Source organism: Alligator sinensis, unplaced genomic scaffold (genome assembly GCF_000455745.1).
Source record: "Alligator sinensis unplaced genomic scaffold, ASM45574v1 scaffold1204_1, whole genome shotgun sequence".
Classification (NCBI taxonomy): Eukaryota; Metazoa; Chordata; order Crocodylia; family Alligatoridae; genus Alligator; species Alligator sinensis.
The window spans coordinates 447,070-469,620 of NW_005842412.1; the positions used below are offsets into that span (position 1 = coordinate 447,070).

The following is a 22,551-nucleotide window of genomic DNA, read 5'->3' on the forward strand; positions in this document are numbered from 1 at the left end:
TAAAATAATCTGAGTTTAAAAAAAGTCTGCACTCATTAATTCCCACATGATCCGTATTCTAGCCAAACAAGTACTATTAACATCACAACAAAAATGGGCTTCTAGGAAGGGAGTAGTAGCCTTATCAACCAGTTCAAGCTCCACGGCAGGATAGAAGGAGGGACAAATTAGCTGCTAAGGTGGAAGCGATCAGTGAAGTGTAGCCTGACAAAGTTAGACGGGGCACAACTGCTAAGAGACGAGGCTGGATATATAGGGATGGGTAGTGGACTTTAAAAAAGAAAAGAAAAGACGGGGGCCAAAGACCAGTTAAGTTTGATGCAACAAAGCTGTGGAACCAGCAGACTGATTGAGAGAGATTGTGACACCCTTTGCAGAACAAAAATAAAGAAATTGGATTTAACACTGTTACAAATGCACTGTACAGTGAGAATGTGGATGTTCGGTTTATTTCCTTAATGTACCTGATTAAGACAGGTACCCAATATTTCACATTCATATCAGTGAGGCAGCTTTTTAGCTGTATTTCTTTAATGAATGCCTTAGGTGCTGTTTGAACTTGCATATAGTTCCCCAGATGTGGTTTCTGATCTCTCATCAGTTTGAATAAACAGACAGTATGTGTTAGGCACTTCTGAAGATGCACGTTTCCCAGATGTGCTTGTTGCAGTGTTGTTTAACACAATCCCGGATGGATGGCAAGTATCATGAGGCTCTGGAACATATGTGGCAGTATATTGCATTTTGATCAGTAATAAAAATGAGCATTTTACTGTAACAAATTCTATAGAACAAACAGCTGACATCCCCACATTTCTCTGCTCAGCAACCATACTTCAACAGGGCTCAAAAGTCCCTGCTTCAGTGGGGCTTTTGGGCACTTTTATATAATAACTAATTGAATCAGCTATTTATCTAATAGCTGATTGAATCGGCTATTAGATAAATGCTAAAAAGTCCCACTGAAGCATGTAATCTATACAGACACTGGGGAGCTGGGTTCCTTTTCCAGTAAAGCGGTGGGTTTTTGCAGAGGTTTCTTCCCTTCCCCCATGTCTACAGCAGCCAAAGAGAGTGCACGTTGATTCTGGTTGACTGGGAGATGACTACCTCATGTTCCTTAAGGGTCTTGTAAGATTCTGGTGACATGACTTACTTTGAAGAGGGCTGTATACATTTCAGCCAGGATAATGATATCTGGGTCATACAGTTAGATAGAAATGGGCAGTGATTTGCTCAAGAAATGTGGAGAAAATCACTCATTTCCAAGTGTGGATCCAGGGTAGGGTGCAGTGGTGCAGTTGATCTTAAACTGAATAACATAGTGCTAGACTCCTAGCATATTAGTAAAACTTCTTTCTTTAACTGGAGAAAAACATGTTGTGTTATATGGAAACCCTTTTCCTTGATTACTTTGTGATAATAGGCATTCTCCTGCCCCATGAGAGAGGGGCATTGTACTGAGCCAGAGTAAAGCTAGTTTTTCAGGAGCTGGTGAAGACAAGGTTTGCATCTGGATTGTGTTTAGACTGGGGTACAGGTTGGATTTCTGTGGCAATTAAATTTTGTTAGCTATTATTGCAAGACTTTGGCTCAATCTGTCCATCTTGGTGGAAATGTTATGAAGACCTCAAGCTGAACTTAAACAAAAACAGCAGTTCTTCTGAAACTTTGGCCTCAGCTGAACTAAAATGGGAAAAACAAGCCTTTTCTGGTTTTGAATCCAGCCCAGACCCCAAAGTGTTTTAGATCTGGGGATCCTAATCCAATTATCTCCATTCTCTGAAACTTGAAGGAGTTTGGAATTGAGGTGCCAGTTTTGGCCTTTGGTTGTAAAATGACTCTGGTTAACTCAATTGAAATGCTGTCTGGCTACGCAGGACTGGACATAGCCATTTCCAAACTGTGTCTGTGTTGACTGACATTTTTTAAAACACTTTGAGTGCAACCATTTTCCTGTCTACTCTAGCCAGGTAAGCTTTCTTCCAACTGAGTTTGCCGTCAACTGATGTAAACACAGTTCAGCTATTTTCCCTGCAAGTGTCAGATGTGAGCTGAAACTTTTAGCATCTATATTAGTTGGTGTGGCTGGAAATCCCACTTACAAAGAACTGAAATCCTATTTTTTGCCACAAGAAAGAATTTGATTAGATTGTTTGTGACTCTTGTGGAGACTGAAGAAAACTTTCACAATCAGTAGTTAAGGGTGGCTGTTTCAGGAGGGAAAAACATGACATGAAAGCACAGGGTGACACAAGGAAGGTTTAATATCTTCTGTATTTATAGTCTGGGATGTTTGAAAGACTACGCTAATGCATACCTATTTTTCCTCCCAAGGTTTTGCCCATTCTTGAGATTCTCTATCATGTTGAAGAAAGGAATTCACACCATGTTTACATGGCTCTTATAATTTTGTTGATCCTTACAGAAGATGATGGCTTCAATCGATCTATTCATGAAGTGGTGAGTTATTGTTATGTTGAAATCATTTATCTGTGTTTAAGAGTTATTTATTTTTGATTTATGTAGAAATGAACTTGTGTATTTTCGAGATATTAACTGCCTCCTCAGTAGAGGTGGTTTTCAGAGGTATTTGCTTTTCAAGATTTGAATGTGTATTATTATACTCATTTACTGCAGGTTTGTAAAACCAAGGTTACAAGTTTCTTTTCAAACCTTTTTTAGGGATATGTACAAATGCTTTCCTTGCCATTGGAATATATTTTTTCCTCTAGTGCTTCCTCTTACCACCTGAACATAGAAATTGTCAGGTAGGTTGTGTCAAGGATGTGGAGTGTTTACCAAGGAATGGAAAGAAATAGAACGATGGATAATCTTCTTACGCTGTCACAGAAACCTTACTCAAGTACCCTATATTTCAACAGAAGGGACTGCTGTGTGTTTTATTTCCCAAGTGGAATGTAACTTCCTTAATTGATATCTCCATCCTGCCTTTCTGCCAGCTTAATACTTATTTTATATTGGCCATATAAAGTAGTCCAAATGTTGAGTAGATTTGATCAGCCTTGTGCTGGAGGTTGTCTAAGAGGCCTGTGTTCTCGTTCCTTGCCTTGTAAAGCTACCACATTTGCACTGATTTGATTTGATTTTTGGCTGGAATATGTAAATTCTCTTTGGAGGATGCATAAAGCTGAGGTCAAGTGTTCAAATGTTAGAGTAGAATCTTTTCCATAGGTACATTTTTATCCTGTTTTTGCAGAAATGTAGAGTTTTTCCTTGTGGTATCAAAGAGAGAGAGGCTTATAAATACCTGAGAGAGAGAATTTGGCCATTGCAATTCCTGTAACCTTAGATTATTTCATATAGGTCTGAATGAAAAAAGCAGGAAGACTTGGCATTTATGTGAAGTTTCTTGGGAGCAATAAGCAAGGAAGAAAACCCATGGCAAATATGCAAACTCCTGAAACCACCATTTATCTGGAGACTGCTCTTACTGTTTTACCCCCATTCCCCAAGAGCATCTCTGTGTTTGGATTCAGTATCACCATGACGTTTAATTTTGCTCATGAATTGAGCTCATTGAACTGTTGAGATATGGCATCCCTTTACCACCTCTTGCCTCATCTTTCTTCATTCATTTTAAAGGCTCTACTCTTGGTCTGTCAACAGATCCTTTACTGTTCAAGGGAAGGTGGGATATTTCCCTAAAATGGGCAATGTAGATACAGCCACAAGGTTAGAGCATAAATGAGTTTCCACATCCAGTTAAGCTATGTCCTTGCAGCTGACGCAGCCAACATGGATGTAGTGATGTCTGCAGTATGGCGGATACTTACTGTTTCCCTTTTCATAAAAGAAGTCTCTCATCTTCTTTTCTTCCTGCCAGTCTTCTCATTAGTTCCCCTCTCTTCTTCCTTTCTCATCTTTTTTCCATGTCTTCTCTCTCTCTGTTTTCTTTGCTGCCTTATTCTATGACTTTGGTTCCTTAATCACTCCTCGGCAGAGACAGTTGGGGTGGCCATCCAGCAGTGGCTCTGAGGGACATTCTCTCTTTTTTTTGCTGCGTAGCATGGTATTCTGGGAGTGGAACAGGCCATTCTACGCATGGGAGCTGCTACCAGCATCTGCAGCCCTGTTCAGGTGAACGGCTCCAGAGACCAGCTGTGGTAGGAACCACTGGAGAAAGAGGGATGAAAACAGATGGCTCTTGAGGAATCTCACGACTCGTCAACAGCTAAAAAAACATGTTGACATTGAAGAGCAGACTAGAGTCTTCCAGCCGCTTCCAGTGCCCTCTGTTCCTTTCCTCTGCCCTGGGCGCCTCTCTTTTCCAGACCTTTCTTTCAACCCTGCCCATTAGTGGACTAGAGACTCCTTTGGGTATGGATCTTTGCCACTCTTGTAGCATCTCTTGCATTCCTAGTATTTGGTGTTAAAAGGATAGATATGTGCAATAAAGAAAAGAAGTTGAAAATCCCTTGCTGTCATCTAGATAATTTCAGCTGTGTGTGAGCACCTTAGGTCTTTGTCTAGACAGAGCCACCACAGCACCACCCTGGCAACTGTGACATAGCCAGTTATAAGAAGGTCAGTGACTACGACGCTGCCCCCAGAGATTCCCCTTCTGTCGCTTGTTCTATGTAGAGCCTGAGCAAACAGCACTTATGATTCCTTCAGGTGGTTCCTGATTCTGAACATCTCTGAACCTTGTGGAAGAGGGAGAGAAAGAGAAGATCTTAATATCACATATCATTCATATCACAATTATAGGTTAGGCCCAGCAGTTAGTGAAAGAGAATAGTGTACAAGTTGTTTTGATTTGAAACTCTTTCTAAGCCATGGAGTTGGATGGTTTCTGGGTGCATGGTTTCTAGAACTCAGTGTAAGATTGCATTGGTGAATCCATAGCTGTTTACCTTTAATGATTTGCGTGTATATACCCACAGCATGAAGGGTAGGAGATTAGCCTCCCAGAAGAATAGATTTATGCAGTGGTAAATACTGAATTAGTCTGATGAAATGCCTTCAATCTCAATGACGCCTCTTTCCAAACAGTGAGATCTTACACAGGAAGAAGAATATGAATGGAGATGATGCTATCTAAATAATTCTACAAGATGTGAATATCTAGCATCAGTCATACAGCATGAATGAAGCTCTTATTCAGTGCAAATATTTATCACGTTTTAGCCGTTACGGCAGGAAGGTTCTTCCATCAATCGGCTGAAGCTTGAGAAAATAGGAGAATTTAATGTATTTTGAGTTGACCTGTTTTTCTCTCTGCTGCTGCATATCCTGTAACGTTCTTAAAACAGTCATAACAGTGTGATCCATTTATGGGCATATTTTCCTTTGTGGTATTACACCCACATTTATTTATTGATTTTTTTAAGATTAATTTTAGTAAGCACAGTTTTATAAATCTCTGTGATTATACAGACTGGTAAAGAGCTCAGGAAACCACAGAAACTCTTCTAACTGCTGAAGGGTTCTCGTTTAAAATAAATGTGGTCGTAGCTGCCTGGAAAAGATGATCAAAAACAGAGGCTCTATTCCTACACTTGACTCCATACAGGCAGACCCCTGAACCCACTCAGAGCTGTATTTAATTCACTCATAATAGTAATAATGGAATTAACTTTTAAATTGGGAGTTCCCTAACTGGGGTGGTTATTGGTGAATTAACTCCCCATAACCCCTAAAACATGAAATCATACTTGCAAACTTTAAAGGACATCAAATACTGAAAAACATGTATGTGTTTTTCCCTGCAGGCAGTATTAATTTTGAAATGTTCTGTTTCCTAATTAACCAAAATTCTTTAAAACTACTTTTTCAATGAATTTTTGCTACCCTTTAAAAATATCATCTGTTACTCCATTTAACTTTTACTTTCTTATATCTTTCTTATTGAAACACTTATGTCCAACAGTAGTAATCAGCTGTGTGTTATGTGTGATGCATTTTAAAGTGTCGACACTATTTCCTTTTTTCTCACAATCTGAAGAAGTACCTCTCAAGCGAGTTATGCGAAACTTGGCAGCCGACTTCTCATGCAGACACTTTTCAGTTTCTGTTCTTTGGATCTACAGCTCTGGTGTTTCACTTTGAGTTTGGGGCTTAAATTATGTTAACACTTGCAACAAATTTTAGTCAAAACCTGCAAGTTTGTTTTCGTGTAAAACCCCAAACCTTATCTTTGGTTCAAATGCAAAACCATAAAGCAGCTGAGAATTGTTTTTTAAATTGGGTCCAGATTCTTCTAAGAGACCATTGTAACTGTTAGCTCATTCTTTCAGAAAACCTTGACTCAGTTTGTTTCTGAAACCTAAAGCCAGGTGAATTTCATGGGTTTTGAGGTAGTTATAGGCAGTTCATGCTGCTTTGTTTCTAGTATAGGTTTTCTGAGGACTGTTTGTTGTATTTTGGGGGGAGGGAGGTGTTTTGTTTCGCTTTCTTATAAAAGTAGTTGAATATTTCCAGAAAACAGACAATTCTAGACAAGTTAATCTGGTCAGTTGTTCTTCAGCAAAATGTGTTTTTAGCAGAAACCGCTGGTTTATTAAAACAAAACTTTTTAATGGAAATATTTCTGTTTCAATGAAAGCTTAATTTACAAGCCTTCTCTAGCTTGCGGTGAAATTTCAGAAAGTGAGACAGGCAGGCAGATAAGACCCACTGACCCCCAAATAGCCTGCATAATTACCCAGTGATTAAGGAAACCCATCTACAGTATTAAAAATGCAGTTAAAAGTCCTCACTGCTTGATTCAAAACTGGAACTTGCATCTATGTCCCCACACTCCAGATAGAAGTCCTAACAGCTGGGCTCTTCTAGAGGGGCTTCCCCCCCCCGCGAAAAACAAAAGGTTTCAGCTTTGTTTCCCATCAGAATGAAAAAAAAATTATGAAATGCTGACATAGTCCAGAAAAAGAAATTTTTCCTGCCAACACGGCCAACAACTACCTCAGTTTTGCAGCTCTTTCAGCACGCTCATGGAGAAATACCTACTCTTTTCTTCCTTTATCAATCTTTTTACTCATTAATTTGTAAGCTTCTGTGAGAATATAGAGGCAGACATTTAATAATAACTTAAAAAAGAAACCCTGTATCTTTATTTTTCTGTTTCATATATTCATAGTTTATGCATTTTTGGTGGGACTACTTTGAACTTTTAATTTTTAAACATTGAGATGTTCTTCTCTGTGGAATAACACCTTTTATAGATGCATTTCAGAGTGCATAACAACAGAGAAGTTTTATTTTCCCCTCTCAGTTTAAAAAAAAATCTGGTTTTCCACAGGTTTAGAATACCTACAACTTTCTTTTAATGTTAAAAGGAAGGGTATGTGCTCAGTATCACTGATTATCAGACTGGCACTGATTACTTAATATCACAATGAGTCAGTTATGGAGTTGGGAATAATACCCACTTGAATGCCACTCTTTTGCTATAACCATGTAACACTGCTCACTCTTCTGCCATTTCTTGTAATTGGTAATATGTTTTTCATGTACTTGCTGTATTCTATTGCTGCTTCAGAAAGCAACTTTGCAGCTTTTTTTCTAAGAATTTTTTTCTGTTCTTGGGTCTTGCAGGTATAAGTAGTGTTAGTTAAAATATTAAATGAAACACAGTTGATATTTATTTTACTGTAGCTATACCTGAGACGTTAATATCACCAGTCCTTCCTAACAGGTTAGGGATGGTTTAAAAAAGCTGGATGTGTATAAGTCCATGGGTCCAGACATGATGCACCCGAGGGTGCTGAGGGAGTTGGCTGATGTGATTGCAGAGCCGCTGGCGATTATCTTTGAAAAATTTGATAATTCATGGTGGTCAGGAGATGACCCCAAAGATTGGAAAAGAGCAAATATATAATGCCTATCTTTAAGAAAGGGAAGAAGGAGGATCCAGTCAACTACAGACTAGTCAGCCTCACCTCAGGCCTTGGAAAAATCATAGAGCAGATCCTTCTCTGGAGGAGAAGGTGATTAGGAATAGTTGGCATGGATTTACAAAGGGCAAGTCATGTCTAACTAATCTGATTGTCCTCTATAACGAGATGACTGGTTCTGTGGATGCGGAGAGAGCAGTGAGTATAATATACCTTGATTTTAGCAAGGCTTTTGATACAGTCTCCCACAACATCCTTGCAAGAAAACTAAGGAAGTACAAGTTGGTTGAATGGACTATAAGGTGGAGAGAAACTTAGCTGGATGATCAGGCTCAGAGGAATCAATGGCTCGATGTCTAGTTGGCAGCTGATATCAAGTAGAGTGCCCCAGGGGTCAGTCCTCAGGCCAGTTTTCTTCAATATCTTTATCAGCAACCATGTAGAAGATGAGATGGAGTGCCTAAGCAAGTCTGTGAATGACACCAAGGTGGGGGGAGTAGTAGATGCCCTGGATGGTAGGGTTAGGATTCAGAGAGACCTCAACGCATTGGAGGAGCAGGCCAAAAGAAATCTCATGAGGTTCAATAAGGAGAAGTACGAAGTCATGCACTTAGGACAGAACAATCCCATGTACCAGTGCAGGCTGGAGGCTGACTAGCTAAGCAGCAGCCCTGAAGAAAAGGACCCGGGGGTACAGTGGCCAATAAGATGAATATGAGCCAACAGTGCCCTTGTTGCCAAACAGGCTAACGGCATCCTGGGCTGCATTAGTAGGAGCATTGCCAGCAGATTGAAGGAAGTGATTATTCCTCTCTATTTAGCACTGGTGTAGACAAATCTGGAGTACTGTGTCCAGTTTTGCCCCCCTCCCCCCTACAGAAAGGATGTGACAAAATTGGAAAGAGTCCATGGGAGGCCAATGAACATGTTTAGGGGGCTCGGGAACATGACTGCTGAGGAGAGGCTGAAGGAACTGGCCTTATTCAATCTGGAGAAGGGAAGACTGAGTGGGGATTTTAATAGCAGCCTTCAACTACCTGAAGGGTGCTTATAAAGAGGATGTGACTAGTCTGTTCTCAGTGGTGGCAGATGACAGAACAAGGAGCAATGGGCTTAAGGTGCAGGAAGGGAAGTTTAGGTTACATACGAGGAAAAACCTTCTCACAAGGAGGGTAGTAAAGCACTGGAACAGGTTACCCAGAGAGGTGGTGGAAGCTCCATTCTTGGAGGTTTTTAAGACCCGGCTTGACAAAGCCTTGGCTGGATCATCTACTTGGGAGTGGTCCTAGGCCTAGCAGTCCTAGGAGGTTGAACTAGATGACATCCTGAGGTCCCTTCAAACCCTAATCTTCTGTGATTCCATGACTCCTTCTTAAGGATTTATATGGAACTAAAGAACTTCAAATGCGTGAGTCAGCTGCAGGGGCTTTCATATTCCTATATTTTTGTCTTGAGTGGTTATTGAGATGTCCTTTGATTAGACACTTGTAAGTTGCTAGATTCTCAATAGGTAGTTGTTTAATAAAATAATAATTATGGGAGAGTTGTAGGAAATGATTTTAAATATGAGGGACTGTTTGGACGGAAAAGATGCTGTCTCAAGCAGGGTGGTTGGCTTAGATAACTTCCAGAGGTCCCTTTCTGCCCTACTTTTCTGTTATTTTAGGACTCAGTAGGCATGTCTACATGTCCTATTAGTGCACTTGAATAAACTTCAGAGCTTATTGCCCTGGAGTTTATTACTCCCAAAGGCCATGTCTGCATGTGTGCCTGGGAGCACAGCACATTGAGCCAGGTTGGAGCAGCCAAAGCTGGCAGGTGGTCTGGGAGGTCAGCCTGCTAGCAGGGGGCTGCTCCCCCGGTTCAGCGTTCTGCAGAGGGGCTGCCTGGGGCATGAGGGTGCTTTGCTGCCAGGCTAGCTGGCAGGCAGCCCCCAAACTGAAGGATCCTCCTGCCCCAGCCAACTGGGGCAGCATCTACATTTGCACTGCTGTGGAGTCTTTTACTCCGCAGCAGGATAGTCCTTGTATTTACTCCGAGTAAATTAGTTTACTCCAGCTTAATAGGGGCGCACGTGTAGACATGCAGTGTTTACTGTGCGGCTAATTAGTCAACTGCGCAGTAAAAGTCTTGTGTAGATGTTTTTCCTATGAGTTTTCTGTAGCCAGTGTAGCTCTACCCAGTACTATTAAGTTCTTTTGAGCTCTGAGCTATGTTGTAGGTGGTATATAGCACAAATGTTATTAAGATTGCTTAACATTACCATTAGAAATCCTGTTTTCAATGCCTGTAACTTTGCCAAACTTGAACTGTGTTTGGGCTGAAATTCTCTTAGTTTATGAATTTTTCCACGTGTTTGCCAGAGCCTGAAGTTTTTTGGAAAGTTTCACGCAAAATGTTTCAGCCACTTCCAGGATGAGGTTAGGGAACAACATGTTTGCCCATGCTGTATTTTTTTTCCCCTTTTATTTTAAAAATAAAAAGTCCAGCAACCATTTCTTTGAGAAGTTGTAGTGCCCCCAAGTTCTGGAGCAGGGACTTGACATTTGGCTAGTGGCCTACTTGTCTGAGATTTGGTCTTTGCCAAATTTGGGTGGGTTTTCACAGGAATAGCAATTGTCTCTCTCTCTCTATACCTGCTCAATAGATATTTGGCTTCAAAACTCTGAAGATAATTCTTGGCTCATTGAGCATGCTCCATCCTTTCACACTCCTAATGCTGACTGAACTGTATGCAGATCATCCCCTAGAGCAGCTGAGCATGTACCAGCTTCAGGGACAGAACTGCTGTTTGCCTGCTGCTGCTTTTCAGCTGCTTTTGGATGGGTCCAGACATTGGCAGTGAGAGCAGGAAAACTGTTTCCTATGCTTTCCCTGATCTTCCTGCTGGGGTGCAGGCAGCATTTGGGAGAAGGAAGCTCTGTGACCTGAATGTAGACAAAACATGACAAGGGAGTAAAGGAGTAGATTGGGTCATGGGGCCTAGTGAGAATGGGGCAAGAAGAGGAGAGAGACTGACTGGGAGGGATGGAGACCGGAACTTGGTGAATAAGGAGACCTGGTGCTGGTAAACCAGCATGATGGCGATGAATGTGGGAGGTATGAAAGACTAGTCTCCTTAAAAGAACAGTCAAGATAGTGTGACAAAGTATAGGACAGGAATAAGAAAGACTGGGATGAGGTTTTGAGGAGGGTGTAGAGGGTGAGAGAAGGAGCCTGGGGAGGGAGACTGATGTTAGGGATGAATGTGGGTATGGGAAATTGGTAATGAGCAGTTTGGAGGTGAGGAAACAAATCTGAGGATGACCTGGGATCACAGATTTTCTTGTCTTAGCAATACCAGTACCTCAACTTTGACTGGTTCCCAGTGAAGAGTCTCTCTTTGGGGCTCCCTAAAGAAACCTTTCACTATCACTTTGCTCACCTAAATGCAAGACTGTACAGCCCTGTAAGAATACCATTGACATTCAGATTGGACCCAGCACTGTCTTCTAGATCTGTCAGTGCCTCTCAGGATGCTGTTTTTAAAATGAAATAAAACAAACCACTAGGACAAATTACCTAAATGTTCTTTGATGTCACATCTATCCAAAGAATCTTGCCTGCCTAAATGCTTTTCTAAATCTCAACAGAGCAGCAGTGTGGTTTTGACTTTCACTCGGGTGTTGAAATATATGGTTCTTGCTTCACCTCAGTGGTGTGCAAAGAGATTGCAAGGGCTAAGTTCCTTTTTCCCAGCTCAACAAGCAAACCGATCCGGCTGGGTTTCAAAACCACCTTAGTGTCCAGCTCCTCGTTTAAGGGGCTGCCTCAGCAGTTGACCTTTGCTGCACAGCAGCAAAGTGGCACTCTCCATTAATGAGGCCATTTTGTGCCCAGCTAAGACAATCTGGCAAACAGCAGTTAATTGCCTTCCAACTGCTTGAAGGGTGAATAAGAGATAACAAGTTTCTCCTAGAGGGGCCAAGTACTTTTACACTCGCCTCATGCCTTCGGTTGCTGCTGCCAATCAGAAGACAATGCAGTTTAGATAGAAGGCCTGCTAATCCTTTTCTCTGAGGAAAGCTGAAGTAACAAGGATTTCTCTGCAGGTGGCTCAGTATGGTGCTGATACTGTTTTGTGGTCTGTGATTGCAGCAGGATTGCCGTTACATGCAAAGACTGGTAAGGCACTACTTGATTTTAAGGACTCCAGAGCCATCCCAAATTCTGTTACTGTTTTTCAGCCATGTTCCACTGACAGGCATACTTAGTAGTCATATTCTTTCCCTCCTTCCTCCATGGACACAAATCGTTGGAATTGCCCAGTAATGTCAGCAAGCCCTGTAAGTGGAAACATTCCTCTGCTTCTCCATCTTCCTTGCAGCATGCATCAGGTAGCAGACAGGAGGTTTGGTGCTACTGAGAAGTGTTGGCAATTTCTTATTGGTGTTTTCTTCTCTTTACATCCATTTGACAGCCATCTTGCCCATTCCTAACCTGCCTGGGTCAAAATTACATTAAACCAGTGGGTTCTGGACACCAGTGTGGGTGGATGTGCTGTCCGATTCAGTTTGCTTCCTGCTCTAAATCCCCTTCTCTGTTCCCTTTCAAGGACTCTTCTCATGAGATTTTGCTGCAACAAGAAGTTCCTACCTTGATATGTCTGGGGACAGTAGAGGAATTCTCCCTGCATCTTATGGGAAAGGGGTTCTCTAGTGGTTACGTCCTGGTTTGAAGAGGAAGGGAGCACCCCATATTGTAGCTAATGATATTCTACGCCTTCATCAAATTCAAGTTGAAGAGGATCATGTTAGTGGCTGTTATGCTGTTTCTGCAGAATAGGGACTGATTTGTATGTCTCAAGTTTCCATTTCCCCATTGCCATCATACCCATGCACAGAAAATACCACCAGTTTATGATGGGTTATGACCATTACCAGCATAAAATTTTCCATTCAGCTTCTTGACAATCCCAGGAGTCTTCACCAAAGTTGTGTGTGGCTGCTGCCTATCTCAAGAGGTCTCAGCAAGGGGTTGCTGTTTACTTATGTTGGGTTTCCTTTGAACAAGTGTCAAAAGTGCCTGCATGCTGCGGTGCAGCACTTTCATACTCTGGGATGGGTGAATTCACAAAAGTCCAACTTGATTCCTGTGCAGAGACATGTGTTGGACTCTATGATGACAAGGACCTGTAGAATAATTTCCAGCCCCTACTTGTTGAGGACTGCCTTATAAGATAGTAACCACCTACTTCTTGGTTCTGGTCTACATAATTTCCTGCACCTTTGCAACACGACCTGCCAAGCTTCGCCTTAGGTATGTGCAGTCCTGGCTAAGAACATCTTTCCTGAGAAACATCCTTTACAACGTGAGCGATGATTCCCTACCTGCTTCACTTCTTTTTTCCTGGTGGAAAGGGACCCACTCGTGTGCAGAAGAACTCATGCTACATCAGGATGTATTGAGGATGATGAGGCCCCCATATAAACATGTTGGAACTCAGAGTGATAAGAGAACATATCAGGATTTTTTCTTTGCTGCATGCAAGGACATTACCTACACAGATCATTCATAGATTCATAGTTTGTAAGGCTGGAAGGGGCCTTGGAAGATCATTGGGTTCAGCCCCCTGCACCAGGCGGGAAAGACAGCCGGGGTTAAGTGACCCCAGCAAGGTGATTGTCTGGTCTCCTCTTGAAGATTTCCAAGGTAGGCGATTACACCACCTCTGGAGGGAGCTTATTGCACAGTCTGGACACCTTGACTGTGAATAAGTTTTTCCTAATGTTGAGGCAGAAATGGCCTACCAGAAGTTTGTGGCCATTATTCCTGGTTTTCCCCAAGGGTGCCTTAGCGAACAGATGTTCACTGAGCCCTTGATATACTTGCCTGATGTAGTGGTAAGCTGCTACCAAGTCCCCTCTCAGCCTTCTTTTTTCCAGGCTGAAGAGTCCCAGGTCCCTCAGCCTTTCCTCATATGGCTTGCCATTCAAGTCTCTGATCATATGGGTGGCTCCTGTCTGGACTCTGTCAAGCTTTACCACATCCTTATTAACAGAACAGGATGCAGTACTCCAGCTGTGGTCTCACCAATGCGGAGTAGAGCAGAAGAATCACTTACTTGGTTTTGCTGGAGATGCATCGACTGATGCATGCCAGAGTATTATTTACCCTGCTGGCTACAGCATCACGCTGCCGGCTCATTCATACTGTGGTCTGTTATTACCCCCAGGTCCCTTTTGTTTGTGGTGCTGGTTGGTTTAGGCACTGCCGAGGCTGTAGGTGTGTAGGGGGTTGTTCGTCCCCAGGTGGAGCATTTTACATTTCTCTGTATTGAATTTCATCTGGTTCTAACTCACCCAACTTGCTAGCCTGTCTGGATCAGCCTGTCTCTGTAGCCTAAGCTTGACCACGCTTCCCCATACGTTGGTGTTGTCCGCAAACTTGGCCAGTGAGCTTCTTACCCCCACATCTAAATCATTGATAAAGATGTTGAAAAGTGGACCAAGCACCGACCCCTGTAGCACACCGCTGGCCCCTTCTCGCCAGGATGACAGATCTATTCATTAGGACTCTCTGGGTCCTACCCCACAGCCAGCTTCATAGCCACCTAACTGCCTCGCAGGTAAGCCCCAAATCCTCCAATTTTCTCGTGACAGCATTGTGAGATACCAGATCAAAGGGTTTTTTGGACGTCAAGGTATACAATGTCAAGCTCTTTTCTCATGATATGATGCTGCCCAGATAGTCTACATTAGGGCTGTCTAGTACCTGGGGCTGCTGACAGACCTGGGGGCAGGGTGGGGACAGACGCATGCTTTACCAGAAGAAGCAGCGCATTAGTTCGACCCAGCTCTGCAGTCTGTATAGATTGGGTGCTTCAGTGGGGCTTTTTGGCACTTTTAGCTAAAGCTGATTCAATCAGCCACAAAAGTGCCAAAAAAACCTCACTAAAGCACCCGATCTATACAGATGTTGGACAAGCTGGATCCAACTAATGTACTGCCTCTTCTGGGCATGCACTGGGCTTGGCATGGTGGTGCATGGAGTTTTAAAGTAAAGTGCTTGTTGTTTTTTTTGTGGGGGAGGGGTGGGGTGGGGGGGTTATGTCTGTAAGCAGCGTAAGGGGTCAGGGGCCGCATGCTGCACGGATGCATGCTGTGTGAGCCCCAAGTAGTGCTGCATGGCCCCTTCCCTCCTGCCACACAAGCTGCCATGTTGTATTAGCAACCCTCTTCAGTCCTGCCACACTGCGCACATGGCTCCTTTTATGCCAGACCATGTTGTGGGTGGCCCACCCCACTGGGCTTCCCCTCTGCTACATTGTGGGTGCCCCAACCCCTCCCACCCCTCCCCGGACTGCAGACTTTCTGAGCTGCACTGTGCCTCCTTCACCCTATTTTATATCTTTCAGGTTAGGACAGGACTTATTCTTTAAGCCAAGGCTTAACCTGGTTCATGAATGCCACGTGTGGCACAGGCAGCCTCTAGGTTCTCATTTACCAAAACTTCTTAATGTCATCCTACTGGCTTGAATCTGGCTTTGTTGATTTGAGTGGCTACAGTTTTGGGATTGTTTTGTAATCGTAGGAATCCCTGCTCCAGATTAAAATGTCCATCCTGGTGAAGCCAATGGTGTCAATCCCCAAACTGTAGCCGCTCAAATCAATAAAGCCAGGATCAGACCTTGCTCTGACCTGATACAAGGATGACCATCTCTCAAAGTAACCATGGGACCCAAACTGGTCCTGACTTAGACAGCCCCCCAACCTTAAATGGCATCTCTCAAGCAACAAATGAACTTACTCCCATGGTCACTGGGGAACCAGGCCTTGCAGTGCATCCAAACGTCTGTTGTGCCCACACATCAGTGCAGACCACATCAGGAGTTGACTGAATAACAAGTACTATAACACGCAAGGTTCATTCACTTGCAACTGTACCAATATGCTATCAACTATCGCCTACTTACAGTACCCTTCTGCTATCTATATTAGACAGATGGAGTGATCTCTACAGGCAAGATCTGCTCTGACATCAGCTGTAGAAGGAAATAAGGGCCTGTGGCAGAACACTTGGATCTCCCTGGACATTGCATCCCTGACTGCTGAACTGCTGTTGCTAGGCAGGAATATTTTAAAAGTTGGTCTAAACGGGAAACTGAGGAACAAGAAAGCATCCACAGACTGGATTGTGTTGTTATATGATTCAAACAGGGACTACAGATTCCTAATTTATTACCAGGGATTTTGGTTTTCTCTGGTTGAAAAAAAAAAATCCCCAATTTTCAGGCTAAAAAAAGTAACCCAAAATCCACATTTTTCCATGATTAAAATGAAACGCCAACTAATACATAAATATAGATATATAGTGGTGTTTCATTTTGATCATGGAAAATTGTGCATTTGGGGTTATTTTTTTTAGCCTGAAAATTGGGGATTTTTTTATCAGCAAAAACCAGGATCCCTGCTCATTGCCTGGATTAGCTTTTGTGTGACCCCTTTGTTCCCGTGAGTTCTTTGCTTGTTGGCTTCTCCCAGGACCTCCCCACTCCCTCCACTTCTACTCTCTTCTTCCTTCCTACCTTTTATTACTCAGATCACACACTCCGCTTTATACGCTGCTCTGTTTGTCCTAACGCATCTGATGAAGTGAGTTTGAGTTTACGAAAGCTTATGCCCTCTATTTATCTTATTTAGTTCATCTAGAAGGTGTATATCTACCCTGCCTTTTTTCTGACTAGAGACTAACAAGGTTAACTACCTCTCTCTTACCATCACCTCAGCCAGCCGTACCCCCGGACGTTGTGGAAGCTGGCTTTTCCCAAACGTAAGCCGCAGCTGTTCCATCCCCTTAGCTACAGTATGGAAAATTAGAAGGTGCTGACAGAAAGTTGACTGTTGTTACCTGCTACTTCATTCTTGTGTTTTTGTGTTCTGTAGTGCCAGTCAGAGTTTATTTTTCAGAATGCTTTCATGTCATTTTCGGCCCGTTCTAATATATTCTTTATATTATAAATTTTCTATGTCTAGAATCTAATCATTAGGGGTCATCTTAAATTCAAAGTCCTGTTAGCTTCAGGTAAATACGGTATTTTGATTGCTCCAGTGAGTTTTAGAGGAGTTCCATCCAACTTGCTTAGGAAAACAAAAAGTGCCCTTGCCCCAATGTTAAATGACATCATCATTGTGTTACTAGTAATAATGTTGCAGCATCATTAGCATCAACAGTAAGTGTACTTGGCAAAACTGCACTTCAGGTTCCCTGCAAAGGACTGTGTTTGTAACCATACCATGAAATCACATACCTCAGTGGCTGTAACAGGATAACCTCTTGAGTGCTGCTGTGGGCAGGGAGCAGATGGCAGCTGCCAGTTGGGAGTAGTGATGCTTTGGGGCAGTGTGGGCAAATAGAGCCACAAACATAATCCAGCAAAAGGATCAAGATACAGGAGTCGGCTGTGGCACGATACTAGAGTTACATCACTGGTTTTGAGGATGTGTACAGCTGTTTTTCTGATTTGAGACATCCCTCAATGTATTTGGGCTCCAAAAATGGCACTTTGTAGAGGATGTTTTGAAGTTTCTCACTCATCCCTCGACTGCCTCTGGTATTTGCTTTAGAGGTGGGGTGTTGACTTTTTGAATAGTCATATTCTCCAGTTTTAGAGATGCTGTTTTGTATTTGGCTTTCATAGGGCAGCACTTCCTATTTGGTTTGGGGCTGGCAAGAATGTGTTTTAAGTACTGAGCAGTGGCATTTGGTGAATGTATAGGCCTGAGCAGGGGGCAAAAATCACAGGGCCTTATATGCTTGTAGATTGAAGACTTAAGGGCATAAGTTCTGCGAGGCGCCATTCTCAAGGGACACCCAATTACCTAGATTACTTTCTTGGTTTTGAGTGTGTATATTTCTGTATTTTGCAGAATAGCTAGCATAAAGCAGTCAAAGATTAATTTAGCTGTTCTTTGTACTAATATCCCTGGACTGTCTGAGTGCCTGCCCAGCTACTTAGAAATAGTAACAGCACTGAAAACCTTTCTTCATGGAGTGTAGTAGATGTAGCTTGATTAGTTCATGAAGTTTTGTTTGTGAATAGTATTTGTACATGCTTATGGAGGAAATGCTAAGGCCAGTAACAGAAAAGAAATTTAGCAACGTACATGCTTTAAAATGCACACGTGCATTTTGAAATATGAACCTATTTTGCTGTTTCATGTCCCTTTGGAACTCGATCTGCAGCATTCTGTTGTCTGACTGTTAGTGATGTTCAAAACACAAACTCTAGGAAGTGTAGGAAAATTCAACCAAGAAAAGAGACCAGACTGATATCAAGAAGAACAGGTTTGGAAATAAGAATGAGAAAGGGAGCGTAAGACAAGGCTCCCTGCAAAAATATCTTTTTTTAAATCTGACCTTTTCCTTTTCCCTCTTCAAACATGTCCAGTTTAAAAACAAGATAATTGCCATGTGGGATAGTATTGAAATCAGACATCACCACACAACCTTGACAGTCTGTATTACATATAGCACTGATTGTTTTCCTACTGCTGTTCTGATTTTAGGACTTTGAAAAATTGGCATGTTAGAAACTTTGGATTATGGGCAAATGCTAATCAGTGCACACCTGGGATGAGGGCTTTTTGTTTGTTTTACAAAGACTGTATGGCAGAAGATGCAGCTTTTAGCAGCCAGGCATAATGCATGCATGATGGTAAAAAGGTTTGGTTTTGTTTTTACAATATTTAATATGCTGCATATGGATGTAACTTGCACTTAGGGACATGGGGTTGTAAAAATGTTTTGTACACAGTTGTAAGGAAAGCATTTTGACTAGCTAGGTAAATTGGTCATGCATCTTTTTGTAAAGATGTAGCCTATAAATGTTGTTCATTTGATTTAAAAAAAAAAAATTATATGTATCCAAGCTAAATCAGGACAACTGGCAACAATTTTATGCCAGTAAAAGTAGAAAATAAAGGGGAAAGCTATTTAGGAGGCACCTTGGTTTGTAATCTGAAATAGTGGTTTAAAAAATAGTACATTAATAAAAAAAAATGCAGGTTGAAGCCAAAGCTGGGAGGGTTTCCCTTGATGAGAGTGAAGAAAAATGCTTGCAAAGCAGAAATAGTAAAAAACAAAAAGACCTAGACCAGGGGTATAGAATCATAGAAAATTAAGGTTGGAAGGGACCTCAGGAGGTCATCTAGTCCAACCTCTGCTCAAAGTAGAACCATCTCCAACTAGATCGTTCCAGCCAAAGCTTTGTCTAGCCAGACCTTAAAAACCTCTGAGGATGGAGCTTCCACTGCCTCTCTGGGTAACCTGTTCCAGTTCTTTGCTACCCTCCTTGTGAGAAGATTCTTCCTAATATCTAACCTAAACTTCCCTTTCTGCAACTTGAGACCATTGATCCTTTTTCTTTCACCTGCCAGTTATGTCCCCTAGCCCCCTCACCATTGTTGTTGCCCTCTGCTGGACTCTCTCCAATTTGTCCACATCCTTTCTGTAGTGGGAGGCCCAAAACTGAACACAGTATTCCAGATATGGCCTCACCAGTACTGAATACAGGGCAATAATCACTTTCCTTGACCTGTTTGCAACACACCTACCAATGCAGCCCAGGCTGCCATTAGCCTTCTTGGCAACAAGGGTGCACTGCTTGTTCCATATTCCACATATTGTCCACTGTAACCCCCAGGTCCTTTTCTGCAGAGCTGCTGCCCAGCCAGTCAACCCCCAGCCTGTCCCAGTGCATGGGATTGTTCTGTCCTAAGTGCAGGACTTTGCACTTGTTTTTGTTGAACCTCATGAGATTCCTTTTGGCTCAATCCTCCAATTTGTCTAGATCACACTGAATCCTAGCCCTACCCTCCAGCATATCTACTACTCCCCCTAGCTTGGTATCATCTGCAGACTTGCTGAGGGTGCACTCCATCCCATCTTCCAGGTCACTGATGAAGACATTGAACAAAACCAGCTCCAGGACCAGTCTCTGGGGCACTCCACTTAGTACTGGCTGCCAACTAGACATCAAGTCATTGATTATTACCCTCTGAGTCTGATGCTTCAGCCAGTTTTCTATCCACCTTACAGTCCATTCATCCAGCCCATACTTCTTTAGCTTGCCTGGGTAAATGTTGTAGGAGGCTATATCAAAAGCCTTGCTAAATTCAAGGTACACCACATCCTCTGGTCTCCCTGCATCCACAGAGCCAGTCACCTTATCATAGAAGGCAATCAGGTTGGTCAGGCATGACTTGCCCCGGTGACTCCATGCTGACTGTTCCTAATTAACTTCTTGTTCTCCAAGTGCTTAAAAATGGATTCCTTGAGGATCTGCTTTGTGATTTTTCCAGGGACTGAGGTGAGGCTGACTGGTCCGTAGTTCCCTGGATCTTCTTTTTCCCCTTTCTTAAATATGGGCACTATGTTTGCTCTTTTCCAATCATCTTGAAGCTCTCCTGATCGCCGTGTGTCTTCAAAGATGATGGCCAGTGGCTCTGAAATCCCATCAACCAACTCCTTCAGCACCCTCAGGTTCATCCCATCCAGCCCCATTAACTTGTACATGTCCAGCTTTTCTTCATAGTCCCTAACCTGTTCTTTTGCCACAATTGGCTGCTCACCTCCTCCCCAAACTGTGCTGCCCTGTGCAGTAGTCTGGGAGCTGACCCTGCCTGTGAAGATTTGAGGTGAAAAGGGCATTGAGCACTTCAGCCTTTTCTGCATCCTCTTTCACAGGGCTGCCTGTCAGTAAGAGACCCACAATTTCCCTGATCCTCCCCTTGCTACCAACATACTTGTAGAAACCCTTCTTGTTACCCTTCACATCCCTTGATAACTTCAATTCCAATTGCACTTTGGCCTTCCTGACTTCATTCCTGCATTCCTGAGCAATGCTTTTATACGCCTCCCTAGTTATTTGGTATCAAACTCATCTGACCCCATGTGCCAAATGAGGGGTGCGGGGCTAGTCCACAGGCCAAATAAGGTCAACAGACTAACACTGCATGCTGGAACCAGTGCACAAGGCCAGTCCATTGTAGGCGTCATGTGCAGTACATGCGCTGAACTGGTCCTGTATGCTGCATGCAGTGCAGGGAGAGTCCAGTGCATGCTGAATGTGATGCGTGAGTCTGGTCTGAGACCCCTAGGCAGCACTATGAGCTGGATGATGAGACTGCGCAGGCTGGATCTTTGACACCCCTGACCAATACAGTCACCAATAAATAGAATGAGTCTGTTATATGATTTCATGGTGGTGGATGGGGAGTCGAGCTCTCTTCATCTGTGACCAAAAAGGGCATCAGCAAGTTCTTAAAAAGTTACTTTTGAGATTGAACCTGCAGCATGTGATTCTGGGAACTTTCTATATACTGAAGTCTTCTAATAGAAAATCTGAAAAAATAAAGAAACTGAAGTTATATTGCTTGGCTAGATGGTAACTAAAGTGAAACTGTATAAAAGGGTTATATGACATTTGAAGAGTAAGTGTTGAGGGAGAGGAAATGCCTGTAATGATCTAGTGGAGTATAAGTAGAAATGAGACGAGGTTGGGCAAAGAGAAGAAAGTAGGCTGAAAATTAGGAAAAAATTCCTAGCACAGAGATCTGTTGGCCTGTGGAATAATCTACCAAGGGAAGCTTAATTGCTTGAGTCATTTAAAACTGGACTGAACAAAGCACTGTAGGAAGCAATCCTGCATTGGCAGCTGGAAGGGTAATGAATGTATTTCTTTCCATTTCTAATAAAATTCTGTGATTCACAATTTCCATAATAAAGTTATAAAAACAAACTGGGTTAAACTTAAACACTTGCGTCCACTGCGTTATATATTGAAGGGACACAAACTAACACCAGTAACAAACAATATGGATTCCAGTCCTTAATATGTTGTGATTTTTTATGGGCTGAAGTATATCCTTCTTTCACTCCAGTTACAAAATTCTTCTGCCCTTGTTTTCCTTCAGTGTAAGAAACTAGTACTCTTCCAAAGCACTTTAATGCAAGTGGCATTCATAGTAAATAGTGTAAAGCAAAAAATCTAAAGTCTGGGCTGAATGGGATAAAACCACATTAATAAACTGACTCTTTGGATCTCATGTCAGGGTCAATGGCACTTCTTAGAAACAGGTAAAGGCATGAGTGCTGAATATTGTGTTTTGCATAGCTGCTATCTGGAGTTCTCATGTCCCCCAAAAGTGTGTTTGTAAATACAGCTGTTATTAATGGGAGTTGCACATGCTGCATCAAAGAGGGAGAGGCTATGGGCACTCAGTAGTTCAAGTGGGAAGCAGCTTGCCTGCTTGTTTAACTGCAAATGAAATATGCCAGTAGCAGATTGGATAGAGGGAGAGGAGGAAGAGCACAGAGAGGCAGAGGAGAATGCAAGTGCAGCAGATCTCTACCAGCCACTTCTCCATATACAAATTAAAGTTGGCACAGAGCACTGAAGTATGAAACAAGCCATTAGGCACTTTACATGGATTAACAATTTTCCTTTAAATCATATATTAATTAGGAAATAATGTTTGACATTAAACTCCTTTAATAGAAGGCATTTAAGAGCTTAAGCAGCAGCAGAGAGGACATAACCATGTGGGGTGTTATGTGATCAGTAAATGACCTGAACATCATGTATTACAGCAATTATTAATTTCCTAATTATGAAATTTGAGTTTGAAATGACAAACTAAATGTAGGGACA

At 42.5% G+C, this 22,551-nt stretch overlaps 1 protein-coding gene across 2 annotated transcripts in view; it reads left to right on the forward strand.

Moving 5' to 3' along the window:
• DYM (dymeclin) overlaps nt 1-22,551 on the forward strand; it is a 373,790-nt gene that overhangs the window by 162,308 nt on the left and 188,931 nt on the right. For both annotated transcript variants that reach the window (XM_006030025.2, XM_025211554.1), the window contains one exon: nt 2,338-2,463. In XM_006030025.2, coding sequence (XP_006030087.1) covers nt 2,338-2,463 — 126 coding nt within the window. The remainder of the gene's footprint in view (nt 1-2,337; nt 2,464-22,551) is intronic.